Source organism: Pleurodeles waltl, chromosome 9 (genome assembly GCF_031143425.1).
Source record: "Pleurodeles waltl isolate 20211129_DDA chromosome 9, aPleWal1.hap1.20221129, whole genome shotgun sequence".
Lineage (NCBI taxonomy): Eukaryota > Metazoa > Chordata > Amphibia > Caudata > Salamandridae > Pleurodeles > Pleurodeles waltl.
The window spans coordinates 1,102,787,409-1,102,802,635 of record NC_090448.1 but is presented as its reverse complement, the minus strand read 5'-3'; the positions used below and the strand labels follow the sequence as shown (position 1 = coordinate 1,102,802,635).

Sequence of the window (15,227 nt, the reverse complement as noted above, 5' to 3'; positions counted from 1 at the left end):
GACAGAAAATTCCCTGAAAAATATCCGAACAATAGGGTAATACTATAATTTATTTTAATCAAAGCTATATTCCTAATCACATAGTGGGAGTGAGGACCAGAAATTAATCAATTTCTTTATTCCACAAAGATGCTATCCATATTGGGTTTTATCACGTCGACATCCATGTGAGCAACCTGTATTTCTGAATATTTTAAACCATTTAATCGCCAATTCAGATAAAGATCAGGTGAAACATTATTGGGCCTACCCACCAAACCTCCCAGTTTATTATCAGTTGGATTTCATAGGATTAATTTGCAACCCTAAAACATGCCCAAGTTTCTTCAAAATGTTCAGTATATGTAGTACCTTTTCTGTGGTCCTCTTTAAAAAATATATTAAAGTACTACCAGCACACATGGACACAACATGCGCGGCTTCATCTATTTTAATTTTAATACACAGACATGTCCCTTTGTAGTCAGTGCTGCCTCGGGCTCCGTCTCAAGAGCAATACAAAGGAGGAGGGGCAACAAAAAAAAACTCTCAAGTGGCTCTTAGCAGCATGTAAGATCACTTAACTTGACCGTAGCCACGGGTTTCCTCTGTACCAACCCAATCCATTTCAGAAATACTGGACCAAAATTAAACTGCCTCAGCACTTCAAACAATTAATCCCAATCTTTTCAATATCAAAGGCTGCAGCACTGGCAAACTCATCCTTGTTGAATCTCAAAGAAGTATTAATCACTCACACAAAGAAAACTGTTTGCATTTCACTAGTTCTCTGAACTGGCTCCTCGGTGACAGTGCAAAAAGTACATCATGTAGGGGAAAACAAAAACTCCAGAATCAAATTAGGGCTGTCAGTTGAAATTTCAAAATTCATAAAGCAAAAATCTATGCAACAGTCATTCTCCAAAGCAGCACTCAAGATCTGAAACAGCATTCCTCCAGCCCTGAGGAGGGCCCTTCTTGCACTGCCTTCGAGAGGAATGAAACAAAACCTGTTCCAACAGTAATGACCTTCTAATTGTGTATTACCTCCTAAAGATGTATGCTGAGAAATTTTGCTGATTTACTGCTCAAACCTGCTCTGTGTAAAAAGTATTATCTGTACGACTGAAATTCCTAATGTAAAGTCAATATGTTTTCCGTCTATCAATATTTAGTATAGACTTCCAATGTAAAGCACTCTGATGTGTACTGGTTTGTTCCTTGATATACAAAACTGCAAATACAGAAATGTATGCCTGTAATTGGCCAATTCAGTACTCCATCTTCACTCCTCCTTCAGACCTGCTAGATCATTGATGGAGGAGGATGCATCTTGAAGTCATCCTGTCTATTCTGCACCGAAGTGTGGCTGAAGTGTGCACATGGCAGGTAGTGAAGCATCTATGCTGGGTGTCAGCATATAGGGAGTCGCTAATAAGCACAACTGTTGTTTCCACTGCCACATGTAATGCTATTTAACAGATGTGCACACAAACCAGTTCACAAACTGAAATTTGAACGGGAAATAATACTATTTCATTTTAGCTCGGTTAGCCATTTTGCAGCTTGCGATAAGTCTTCCTCGCTCCCACAACAGGGAATTCCTTTCAATATGGGACATTTTGTGGCTGAGGGAAGTCACGCACCTTCCTACAGGCCAGAAGACTGAAAAATTCATTTGTTCAACCTTTCCAACTCCAAAAATAATACGCATGCTTAAAGGTCTCTGTTCCTGATCGGCATCTAAACAGTAGCATTAACTTGCACAAAAGATTATCTGCCAATACAATGAAATAGCAGTATGCCTGTTGTGGGACCATGAAAACGTGGGGCTTGCTGCTGACTGATCTTGAGTTTAGCAGGGTATAAAAGTGTACAGGATTCGGAAGCTTCCCTTTTATTTGCAAAAATCTTTCCTAGCTATCTGAAATGCACTGGTGAGATCTGGGTAAGTAGATATGGAGTTTCCATTATATCATAGGTCCTGTGGTCCCTGGAGAGTTTGAGCACTGTCTTGAACTTTGGTGTTCAATCGACTGGTTATTATCAAGATGGCTGGTGTGCCAGAAGGAGTGCTTGGTCGTAGACAACCCTGAGCTCTCTCCATTGAGCACATTGAATGCTGTGTGGTCAAATAGGTTTTTCCAGCATCTTCTCAACTCAATCTCCCATTTTCCCCACAGCAGTAGACTCCAACACTCATGATTCACAGGTTGTTCTTGCTCGAACAGGTTTCAAGACACTCGTTCTTAGTGCTGATTAACTCCAGTACTTTTCCCACCTGCAGCAGTTTTCGCTATGTCCTTTTGTGTCATCTTCTGCATCACTGACTTGGAGCTCTAGATTCTCAATCTGGTCTTCATGTTTACTCATTTCTTCATCTGGTCGAATTAATCTGTTACAATGTCAGTTCAATGGTAATGAGGCTGTGCTTCATTTCCTGAAGGAGGGATCTGCTGCAGAATCCAAATTGGCTTGCTGCTGACCACCCCATCACCAACTGCGTTCAGAGTAGCATGTGATACTAAGCAAGTACCAAGAATGAATAGTTTGGATTGCTTCTTGCCTTGTTTGCCACTGTCGGACCAGAGACGTCCCACAGTTTAGGAAGATGCAGTATGCCTCCCCAACCACTCCCAATAGGATTAACCAGCATACAGATCAAGTAGGTTCCACAGTTGAGGAGAGGTTGGCAAACTTACAAACAGACAGGATTCTGCTAACTTGCCCAGATGCCACTAAACTTCTCTGCGAGGGGAACGCTAACCTATGCATCTCAGCCCTAGCCTAGGGCTCCACTTCATGTGCTCCTGTGCAGCCTACATCTTATGCTGATGGGGACATTTATTTATCTGGGTTTGGCAAGGCATGATATCCCAGGAACCTGCCACTAGTGATTAGCACTCCATTCAAATAGTTTGTTGGTCCTGTCAGACTGGTGCAACCACATGCTCTGGGTAGCCCAGTCAGTGCTTATGACTGGTGTTTGAGAGGCTGGGTAAGCGTTTTAGGAGGTCATACCTGCAGGGTGATACAGAGCTATGAGCAACCACAGAGCAGAGCCAACCATTTGTCTCTATCCCCAGGCTAGCCTGCATTTTTGCCACGTTGCGATACTAGAATCCAGCTACATTGATTATCTGAGGTTCTATATTTCAATCATGCCCGATGAGCCGCAGGTCTGCCTCACTTCTCCCAGCAGTAGAGGTGCTGTTGCCACTCCTCAGCCTTTCAACAGCCTTCCAATGAGCCACTTGAGAGTTATCAGTCAGACCTTGCCTTCTCAACATGGCTACAGCTGCGATGCCGTTGTCTTGTCCTTGACTCTTCACCCAAATAGGGCTTCCTTCCTGCTTTCCCTTCCATGTGTGTAGGACACTCACCAATATCTGCCCGGCGAGGAGGAATAGAGTTTCAGAAAATGTTTCCATGCCAGCTGGACAATTATGGGCTCTCAGAGTGCCATGTATGTAATGGATTATAGCAGTGGTTCCCAAACTGTGCGCCGCGGCTCCTTGGTGCGCCGTAAAAATTAGCCAGGGGCGCCGCACACAGTCTGGAAACCACTCTGAGGTGCTTTTAATCGGTAGCTTTTCACCGTGGTTTTGGAAACAAAACCCCCTGCATTAATTATTGTGACCAGCGGAGGGCACCAGAGTACCATTAATAATATCCCTATGACAAAAGAAAAGAAATAGTTTAAAATAAATGGTTTTCAGGAACCTGAACGAGAGAATTAAGAAGTCAAACTGTAAATAGTGTAGGTACAAGTACAGGCTGGGATTACGTTCCCCCACCCGCCAAAAAAAAGTAACATAATGGGGAGCCGTGGCCAACACGGCCAATAGGTCAAAGGAGCCGGGGATCGAAAAAGTTTGGGAACCACTGGATTATAGGCTTGGTGCCAGGTGCCTCATACAAAATGTGTCCATCCTAAGGCCCTGTACTCTGGTGCCCCCCACAGGTTCTAATTTGGTATGACAACACAGTAACATAGCATCACATACAAATACATGCATTCAGGGCATATTTTTGTACCACTGCACGGCTAATTCAAATTTTTTATCTTCTTAAAGTGACAAAATGAGTACCATCATTTTGGGTACTAACCAACACCTATTACGTTTGAGTTGTGTGCTTACTATAAAGCGTTTAGTGAATTTTCCACCTACAGTATATTATACATTCTGGGGACATGGGGCCTGATTTAGCCTTTGACCGACTTAGTAGTGTCCGTCAGGATGGCAGAAGACATTACCTCTGCCATCCCAACGGTACTCCGTCTGCCAAATTTAGAGATGAACTCAGGCCACTTTTTCATCTCTGCACATCAAAAGGACTGCCATCACTGTGATTCCTTTCAGTGTGCTAAACGTTTAGCAAACGGCCACTGTTGGTTTTGACAGCAGTTTATGGTACTTTTTATTTTTAACTAACTTACCAAACTCACCTTGGGAAGCAACACCACATGCCCTTTTCAACTAATTATACTGCTGATATTCTGTAAAGAATGCAATGTTCTGAAAATAGGTAAAATAAAATAATAAAAAAAACGCCTCTGCTCTCCAGTCACAATGTGTAAACAATAATACAGTACACAAGGAGAAGACGTCAAAGGTCCTCTCACAAGCTGTTCGTCTACAAAGAAATCAAGTGATTTAACTACTTTATGGCAATCACTGAACTACAACACATGACTACAGATGAAGCATGACGACTGTTGAGTGCCAGCTATTTATTCTATTGCGGAAAAAGTATTTTTCTTTCCTTAGGTGAAGATAACAGGAGGTATGACTGCAAATTTAAACTTCAAATTATCTACGTAGCCATTTCAAACACTCGGAAATGGCATGTTACTAGGCCTGTCCTGTTATCAGTCTTTATTTTTTGTGGATTACAGTGTTTTCCAAACCTTTTGAAATCACAGCTTATTCAGCTGCCTGGCCTCCAAGTCACCTATAAACTGTATTTTGCCATTGTTTACAAAACATGTTTTTGCAGTTACCTTTCACAAAGCACATATTTAATTTAAAGGAGAAGTAATGAAGGCTATGCAGTATCTTTCCACTGGCAGTGCTTCATAGCCTTACGTTATACAGTTTTAAGCATAGAAAGTCTGCGTATTGCACTCTCGCTCACCCTCAAGTCTCATTACCTCCCCTCACATCTCATTGCCTCAGATACTCACAATCAGGACTGTCTAGGTCACAGGACTATTAATGGATTAAAAAAGTAAGAGTGCTATATTCAAATGGTTTCATAAACAAATTCCAGAATACAGTTGTGGGTCCTTACTGAATATTATGACATTGTAATGGTGGTGAGCCCTGCTACCAGGATAATACTTGTGAAACCTTTAAAAGTTAATATTACAGCAGATAAATTTGTAGCCCTGCATTCTAAATCACCAAAAACCTGACGCTTTACACCTGCTTGCCACTGCTTTTCTCCACTCTATGCCCAACTACATTACAATAATGCTGATACTGTTGGATATTCATAGTTAATAAAAACCAAATTAAGTAGCTAGGGTGTGGCCAGCAAAAAATACATTTTTTTTTTTATTTTTATTTTTTTAACCAAAAAACTCCTACTAGTACTGGCCGCGTCATGGCTTTTGTTTTAATTATGTATTTTTTTAGCCTTGTGCTCCCTCATAACTTCTGGCCTGTTCCCTCCTCCCACCCATGCCCTTCTCTCCCATCCTTCCTCCTTCTGTGTTGTCTCGTTCCCCCAACCCACTCCCCTGTTTGTTTTTTTCCAACGAACAGGGAAATGGGTTTGTGGGATGAGGCAGCACAGACAGAGGTTGGGTGGACAGTAGAGGAGGACATGGGTGAGAGAGACGACAGGACAGCATACCGACAACAGAGGGTGGGCGGGAGTTGAAGGAATTGAGGCAAGCACACAAATAATGGAGAGGAGGGTGCAAGTACATGAACAACAGAGAGTGGGTGGGAAGGGCTGGGGCAACCACACGGTCACCCGAGGGTGGATGGGAGAGGCTGGGAGCACATACATAGACAACTGAGGGAAGCGGGGCAAGCATGCAGACAACTGAGGGTGGGCAGGAGGGGCAGATGCAGACCCACAGACAACGGAACAGGGGCAATCAGACGGACAACAAAGGGTGAGCAAAGGGGGCTGGGGAAAGCACACAGACAAAGGAGGATGGACATAAGGATCAAAGGAATCAAATGGACAAGCATGTGGACAACGGAGGATTGAAGGGCCACTGAGGCCAGCATACAGACAACTGAAGTGGGGTGGGAGGGACAGAGTTGGGGAAATGTACACAAGGGAAACAGCTGAAAAACACACACTCTCAGAGTGCTTAAACAAAAAGAAAGAAATAGCATGTGAAAAAGCAAGTTGCAAACGGAAACAGTAACGCCTGCCTTCTCCAGAGGAAGGACAAACACAAAAACTATGGACGCCTATGCAGCTGATAAATAAGAAGCAAGCAATTAAGAGTGACAGTGAAGTCACCCAATAATAAACAAAGGACGGTCTCCAAGACAATGAGGGGGCTAGTCATGACATACTACATAAACTTACAGGAGAGAGCAAGCTGTCAGTGTTCCCTTTGAGGTCCAGGTAAAATAGCCAACAGCTCAGTGCTATAATCAGTTGCCAAGAATTGTTATAGTGTCGAGGTCTCATAATGAGGGTGGAGAACATCTATGTGTAAAGGAGTATCAAATAGGTTGTGCCCAAAAGAGCCTGACTTTTTGTTGGTTTGCATCTTGGTTAAATTACAAGGAGAACATGTTAGGAGACCCATGGCACAAGTCTCTTGCAGAAGAAGACAAAGGGCCAGCCAGATGATAAAATGATAAGCAGGCTATTATAAGAACACAGATGCAAGAAACATTAACTGTACATACATTTTATTTTTATGACTTTATGAAGGATATCTCGTTCCTTCCTTTTCACACCTAGGAGATCAATGGCCAGCTACCCCTTAATAAGGACATACTGCTTAATCTTTTTAAATTCACATGGCTTTGCAATTCTCTTATAACTTGCCCCAGGCATTTTGCCTTACTCTGGCTCCTGACCCTATCTGTTAATGAAGGCTCTCAACTGGAACTGCTACAGTAGCTTACATTCCTTCACTAAGATCCATTCATCATCTTAATAACTTGGACTCCTGAAAAGATAGTATTCAACCAGTCCTGCATGCCAGCGTGCGATATTCGGCATGGCTAGTGCTTACCCCTTTGCAGATCCATGAGCAATAGTTTATCTCAACAAACATATTCAACGTGTATTGCTTTCCAATAGCATTCCAAATCCTCTCTTCTAATCCTGGACCTCTGGATGCTTTCCACAGATGTGATGTGTGGGCTAGGGACACTTCCCTTCTATCCTGTACTTGAGTAAATGCTCTAGCCAGCCCAAAGTTTAGGCATGAATAGTTATAGTATCATGTAATTTCACATTTTATTTCAGGATCACTGCTCTTCATGCACATGAGTTTTTCAAACATCTTTTTACGTTTTGTAGACTAGATAGAAGCAGAAAATGTGTCCAGCAGCTCTCACTATGGGAACACTGCTTCAAAGAGCTTAGGAATTTATGTGGCATCAAACCAGAGCAGGCCCAACTAACAAACTTAAATGCAGATTCCAATGTTTCTGTCTGCTTTCGTTTTTTGTGTGTTTAAAGAATGCAGAAATGTTTGTACACAAGGTTGCTAAAAAAAGAAGTATAGTATCAGAGTGGTGATTCGGTATGAAACTTGTATTGGGCCGGTGTGGGATGATGAGAACAGTTTTGTGTCTACTATGGCATATTTTCAAGACAGTGCCTTGAGAGTTTAGGGTCAGTTCACCTTGCTGACGCAGGAGTGATGGTGGAAATAGTGCACACTAACACACAAAGGTGTAGTACAAGTGTGCTATTAATTACTTGACTTCTGAATTCTTTTTTCTCGTGACTTGAAATGTACCTATGTGTGCCGGGTTTCTAAGGCCTTCCTCTGAACCCCATATAAAGCCAGTAGGTAATCTTTTGTGAAGCAGCAGCATCAAGTCAATTTTTTTGTTGACGATGCACCTCTGACGCTTCTAGGGGCTATTGGTGAGCGGCGTGTGCTGCGTGACTGATGATGAGCAACTGTCAAAACAATCGTAGGCAGGACTATCATGGTCACTGTGTCCTTAATACTGCCTCAGAACTTCACTGCAGTGAACCGGCTGACCGTCAATGGTCTGGTTGTTACTCTGAATTGCTTAAATACATAAGACTGTACTACTTCTGGCTTATGATTGAAAGCTAAAGTGACCTGATTAATACTCAAAGTAAAAGTACAATACATGAAGACTGTCAAAGATTTTCTTGTATTAAAACATCCATGAGATCAGAATTAAATATTTGTATGTGAATTATAACAATTATAACCACCTTGCTATGCATAGAAGTATGCATTCCATGTTAAACTATAGGAGGTAAGCTTTGGTAACGTCACACAGACTAGTGCTAGGTGCTGAAGTTGTAATTGGAACACAAACACTACATTTCACATTTACCCATTGCTACTCAGAGGGAGGACGACAAAGTCTTAATGGCAAGACATGCTGTGCCAGAGTCTATAAAGATCACACCCTGAGGTTTCACTGGAGTGTTCCGAAGATTAGCGTGATGCAGAATACTGCAGGTTACAGTGAGCTGCAGTCTATGCTTTATTTGATGTGTCTGTATTTCTACCATTGTTATCGGAATCTGAGCACATCTTACGGTTCAGGGCTTCTTACTCAATGAACTGACAGCAGAATGTGGACAAAACATTTTGTTGTTGTGTTTCGTAATGTTTGGAGTGAATCCTTTTGAACACTAATGAACAAGGTTACAATAGAATAAACTATTGTTTAGTCCTGGAATAGCAGTCAGCCAGATCCTTTCATGGACTGTTTAGAACATCACTTTGTTGTTTGTTACATTCTTTAGTGATACACAGTTGCCCACTGCTCAGCACTGGGTTGCTGCTCAGTTTGCAAGTATCTTGCTCAATTGTGTGGATTTGAAGAAATACTGCATGCATTGTGGTCTTTGTGTGGACTGTGTTACATTACCTACTTTGGTAAAATTCACTTGCCCGGTTAATGCTTTAGCACTTATTCTTGTTTTTTACAATCCTTCCTAAGGAGGCAAGTGCCACAGTTTGGGTTGTTTGTAAATTAAAATGGTTGCCCGATTCAGGTTTAGTTGTCATTACACAACTGATATTTTCCCATATCTCCATTAAGCCCATGCTGGTAAATGCTTTGTGTCAAGCACACTCCCTTTCCACACCCATCTTCAAAACTAAGGACGTGTCAAATAGTTAGGCACATTGGCCTAAAACAGCTACTCAGATTACCATGAAACGCCATTGTCATGCATGTCACAGGGCTTAAATGAATTATAAAATGTTATTTATTAAAAAAGGGTAAGAACAATACAAACTTACTTTCTAGACATTGAACGGAGGATCTTCCGACTTTTGCTTAAGTTTTCACTCGTGTTTATCAACTGCAAAAACATAAAACTAGAGTTAGTTATAACATCTTGCATGGTTCACAATGTTATCAGTACTACCAGCTCCACTGCCCACTACACAGAGCCTTGACCAAAACACCAATCGGCTGACAAAGCACAACTGAGTGCCTACCAAGGTGGATTTCAAAAGACACAAGAGCAACAATCTCTACCAGCTGCCAGACAATGACAACCCTCCCCCACCAATGGCTGGCCACATCTGCCAGCATCACAGATCCTCTGTGGTTGCTGCACCCTGCCAGAAACTGGCACATAGCAGCACTTTTCTTACAGCCAACACAAGGTGGCATGGATGAGAGTACTGAGTGCAGAGCGACCCTGCTAGGATTAAGTTTACTCTACCGAGCAAACAGGTTTATACAGAGCACTGAGCCAATGGACACCCCAGCATGAAAGATAAGAATCTAATACTGTCTGGTAGAAGACCCAGGGGAAATAAATGGCTTTTAAGGGGAACAGCTGTAGCTCACTAAAAGGAAGCATCTACAATTTTTCAGGGAGTACTGCATTTAGGAAAATGATACAAGGCAGCGAGTGTAGGGATAAGTCACTTGCCATCTAGAAAAACAGGCATTCACAGAATGCAATGAGATTTAAGATGCCAATAGCATGGTTTTGTTCAGAGAAATGATGACATAAGTCAAAATGATCTATTGCCCTTTCGAAACCTAAATCTTTCATAAATGAATAAAACTCAGTCCTACTAATGGTCAGAGCTAATTTAATTAAAACACAAATCTGCTCCTCCACTAATACTGCAAGTATCCTATTCAAACACATTTATACAAAGTTAAACAGTTACACCAACTCTGTCTGCCCGGTCAGTATCTAGATACAACAAATTGCCTCTAATAAAATCAAAACCTTTAGGGCCATAAATCACACCCAACCACAAAAAAGTCCCAAAGTACCTAAAACACCTGATTTTCCCTTACCCCGTTACCATACACAAAGTATCCTAATTGATAAATCAACCCAACCCTCCCATATGCTGCCTAGACACTATTGACAAAAACCCTATAGCGTCAAACACCACAAACTTAACTTGCTGGTACACAAACTGGGCTTCCGTAATCTGGTGAATACCAAACTGGACTAAACCTTTTTGTCTAAAAGGGTTTCATATAGTTTTTCAAACTGAAAAACACTCACCAAGCTAGCTAAACCAACTTAGCGAAAGCCCTTTCCAGTGAGCAACGCGTATTTTAGCACATTTTTTGGCGCTTCCTTCATTTTGTTTTTGGCCGGCCCAAGCACCCCATCCAGCCCCCTTCCCCTTGTTTTTTATTGAAGGGGGGGTGGATGGAATTCCACCCAAGCCTCAACCCCCTATGGCCTTCTGTGTGTTTTAAGAAGAGCTTAAGGTGGCTCACATTCCCCTTCCTCCTCACACTGCCCCTTACACCCAGTGCACCTTGCTCCTAAGCTCCCTCTGTCGCAGGTCCACCATACAATGGTTTATTAAAAAAGCAAAATGTTCTTGTCATTGCATTCTCCCGGTCGCCTCGAATCTCCTTTCGTTTTAGGGGCTCCTTTAAAAATCTGTTTTTGCTTAAGGAGCACCATGTGGTTCCTTCCCCTTTGATCCTATTGCTCTGCCCTTGCTACACTTCCTGCCCCACTGCCACTGTGCACCACGCTCCGGTCAGGGGCTTTGTTTTTTTAGTTTATTAGTTTTTAATCAGAATGATATTTCTTTAAAAGGGGTTTTAGTGTTTTATTTTAAAATTATATTTATTTGTTGTTTTTTAGTCCGAATGAGATGCATTGGGTTGAGACAATGTTTTTAGTGAGGGAACTGGAAATAGTGGAAAATAATTTCCTGCAGACTTTTTCAAAATTGGGTGCCGGGACTCAGCTACTCCCCCTATATGTAGAGCGGTTATACGACCTGTATCAGATATAGCTGCCTTAAAAACCGCCTAAACAGATACCACTTGGCAGTGTGTATTTGCAATCTGCTATGGAATTAGTAGCTTTAGAACACATAAAAGGTCATAGCTTGGGGGAGCATATAATTAAAACATGTAATGATATAGGCTTGGATCATCTCTGGCAGACCTGAAACATTTATTGTAGGTAAAGTTCAGGCTGGGACTTTTCCCAACTAGAGTTTACGGTTCTAAATGGGTTGCACACCCGTCTCAGGACTTCACATGCACTTTAGGGGGTAGCGACACAATATCACATATCCTGCTTCTTTGCACAAAAACAGCCGGCCCAGGACTAAATTAGCTCTTCAGGAAGTTAGGAATAAGACCCTATTGTGATGCCTTATCAATGAGCTATAGGACACATGATATTGATACAGTTAGCATATGACCTGCTTGGTTTATTTTAAAGAAGAAAAAAAAAAAAACTGAAGGCTGGATCGAGGGCCTGTTTATTAAACTGATTTTACTCACTCAATTGACTAATAAAGTGTTTTATTTATTGTGAATTATACCCCAGAATGCAATTTAATGTGGATTTATTGTTCATAATGAAATTTTTAACACAGACATATCACTGTTATTTGGCCATCGTTTCTGAATTTGACTTGCACACTTCCAAAAGCTGCAACATTTTTTTTAATGTTTGGTCTTCGTACTGTTTATCATATGTTATGACTATACACTGAAATATTTATAATAAACCAATACAGTGTCTTTATAACTGGTCCACTAACCATAAAAGTCATCCTTACTATTCAATTGTTCCTCTTGAATCACCAACAACAGACAGACAACCTCTTCATGCTCAAACTGACAAGCAAAGATACTTTACTCTCCTCGAATTTAAGCTTTAATACAAGTTTTGCCCGGCTCTTCTCAATTGAAGTAGGAAGGGCTCTTACTTATCCTCTTTAAAACAGGAGATTTCCAGCTAAAAAACAAATAAATATAAAAAAGCACAAGCACTTGCATACTACAGCCTACCTGAAAACTGCGGCCGATGTCCATATAATATCTTTCTTGGGTTAAGGAAATGCCATTTTCACAGGTAGCCTTCCGCTCTCTTTTGTCCCAATCAAAACTGGCCTTCACTGCATGGTCTGCCTCATCTCAACCAGGAGAACATTTGGTAACATGACCTCAGTCTTCAGATACTTCCATCAGTTCCCAACTGACATTAGATTTGAATGTAAAAACTTTATCTTACACATAAGGCTCTACACCTGGAAACACCATTGATGGCTAAGCTGCTATCTCCAGAAGTCAACGATGGATCGGGAATAAAGACCCAACCCATATGGGAAACATACTCTGCCTTTTAACTATTCTTCATTGGGCCTGCAACCAAAAACTGCAATACTCTCCCTTCGAAGCTAGAAGTCAACTCAATCTTTTCACCCTCAGCAAACTATCTAAAAATAAACATTTTAATCTTGCAAGTTAGTTTTATCATTTACTCTTACGTTACAATGCATGTCTGCTTATTCTGTCATTTAATTAACCCAATTTGTGCTTTCCACTTTGTGCTGCTAAGATCTTCTGGTAGTTCTGTGCTATAGAAAAATGTTAAATTAAACGAAAAGTTAGTTAAAACTAGAAGAAATATGCTTCCCTGGTGTCCGGGTTGGGGAGGGAAAGGAGATTAAGTGGCACGTGGAGAGACCTAAAGCAAAGGGTCAAGAAGAACAAGTTAGTTACATTCAGCAATGTTCATTCTGGGAGATACTAACTGTGAATATTCCATAGGCATAGGACTGGATCTGGTAACTTTAAAGCAGTACGCCCGCACATAGGTGGTATTGCGCAGCTTCACCCCAGCAATGTTCCACTCCGGAAGTGACATGCAGAACCGCATTGAAGTGCAACCCATATAAGCTGCTGACAATTGTTTTCTTAGGCTATCCACACCTCTGACCCAATGCCTATCGACAGACTAGCATGACCAGTGTGCAGATCTCTAGATTGGGATCTTTTTAGATGAAATAGGTACAATCTGTGGTAAGTAAGAATATGAGCCAGAAAGATCCTTACCAAAGTTCAGTAACTTGTTCTTCTAATTGATACTTGTAATTGCAGATTTCTCCCCTTGTGTATAGATAACAAAGCAGTACCTCCCCAGGTGGTGGATCTGTGAACAAATCAGATCAAAAAATCCTGCAGAACTGGACAGGAAAAAAAAGGCCCCTCTTGATCGACCCGGCAGTCAGTGCACTAGTGCTTCGTGAATATAAGTACCAACGCTCACAGAGCCACTTCATAAATGTCCAGGACAAGTACTCCGCACACTAATGCAGTGGTGTGACCCCCTAGCTCTGGTAGAATAAGCCTGTAAGACTTCTGGAAGCTGCTTCTTAGCCAATGCCTAGCAAATCTTTCTGCAGAGAACTCCTCAAGAGATGGTTAATTTTTGCAATGGCCTGCTTTTCTTTGCCCTGGAGAACTCCACAAAGAGCAGATCATCCAACCATTGATTTTTGGTGCACTCTGTATAAAAGGTTAGTGTTTTTTTATGGTCCAAGTGATGGAGGCTCTCTTCCTACTTAGAAGGAGGAGGTGGGGCAAAGAACGCCGAAAGAGTGCTAAGCCTGCCCAACAGACCACTTCTGGCAGAAAGGAAGCTCTGGTCCTCAACACTAACTTATGTGGGAAGAATGTTGTATGAAGTGGGTTGACAGGAGCCTACAGCTCGTTCACACGCCTAACCAATGTTACGGTGATGAGAACTTTAAGAAGCCAGTCTGACAGCCAGTAATGATAGTGCATAGCCCTTGCAAATTAGTTCGATGATCCAATGATCCGTCCTGATCACCTCTTGACTGATGGGATAATGGGACCTTCCCCTTCAACTAAAAGATGATGTCAGGGTAGAGTCAGAGAGGTTTTTAGGTAGCAGAGCTGGCACAGGATTGTGGAGGCTTCATCTACTGCTGCTGGCAATGTCCCCTAGATCCATCCTTCTCTAAAAGGAGCTTTACATCGGCTGGCATGTCTGGACAGAATGAGAAGGTTGTCTTTCCAGGGACCACACCATTCTGTAGTACCCATGAAACTTTCTATATTGCTGATGGAACTGTCATGCTGGTGTGGCTAGGCCCAATGTGCTAGCTGTAGCTACTATTTTGTTTTAAAGCCCACAGAGAGTCACCAGCTTTCTCTCTGAATAATTTCCATCGAAGGGCAAGTGCCATGAGCATGACTTACACCTCTACAGGGAAGCTTGCACAGCACATCCAAGTATGCCTGCAAAGCAAGACAGCTGAGCCCAAGGATCGAGCAACGATGCCCACAGAGTATGGACTGCTCTTCAAAATCTTTTTAGAAGCATCCAATCCGTCAACGCTGTTCCTGCTGCAACCCATGCAAAAATGAAGTTGCCCAAATTCAAACATATAACCCCAAGAAACAAACAGTAATTGATTATATCCTTCTCAAATCAGAGAACTAGTTCAGAATTGAAAACCTTAGGCTTCAATGGAGACTGGAAAATGGCACATGCTGTTCAAACAAACATTAAAGAAGAAATGTCAAGCAAACCAAGAGAAATACAAGAACTGATGAATGACAGAGAAATCAGTAGTCAAGTAAGGGCAAAGTGGAACCTGGTCATGGAAGCCACATTAGATGAATGGAAAAATTAAGCAGACACCTCTGATCTTTTAGCAAACCTAAAGCATGAAATATTCAAACAAGGTAAATGGATAACCAGTATGAAAGTTCCTGAACTTGGTTCTTCCATCAGTGTCCAGAAATGCTGGCATCAAGATAGGAATT

The 15,227-nt window shown here is 41.8% G+C and overlaps 1 protein-coding gene across 3 annotated transcripts in view; it reads right to left on the bottom strand.

Annotated features, from left to right (window-relative positions):
• Positions 1-15,227, bottom strand: part of VTI1B (vesicle transport through interaction with t-SNAREs 1B) — a 90,901-nt gene that overhangs the window by 12,123 nt on the left and 63,551 nt on the right. For 2 of the 3 annotated variants that reach the window (XM_069208823.1, XM_069208824.1), the window contains exon 5: positions 9,434-9,495. In XM_069208823.1, the coding sequence (XP_069064924.1) occupies positions 9,434-9,495 (62 nt within the window). Of the gene's footprint in view, positions 1-4,429; positions 4,500-9,433; positions 9,496-15,227 lie in introns of all 3 variants that reach the window. The other variant, XM_069208825.1, reaches the window with a different exon arrangement.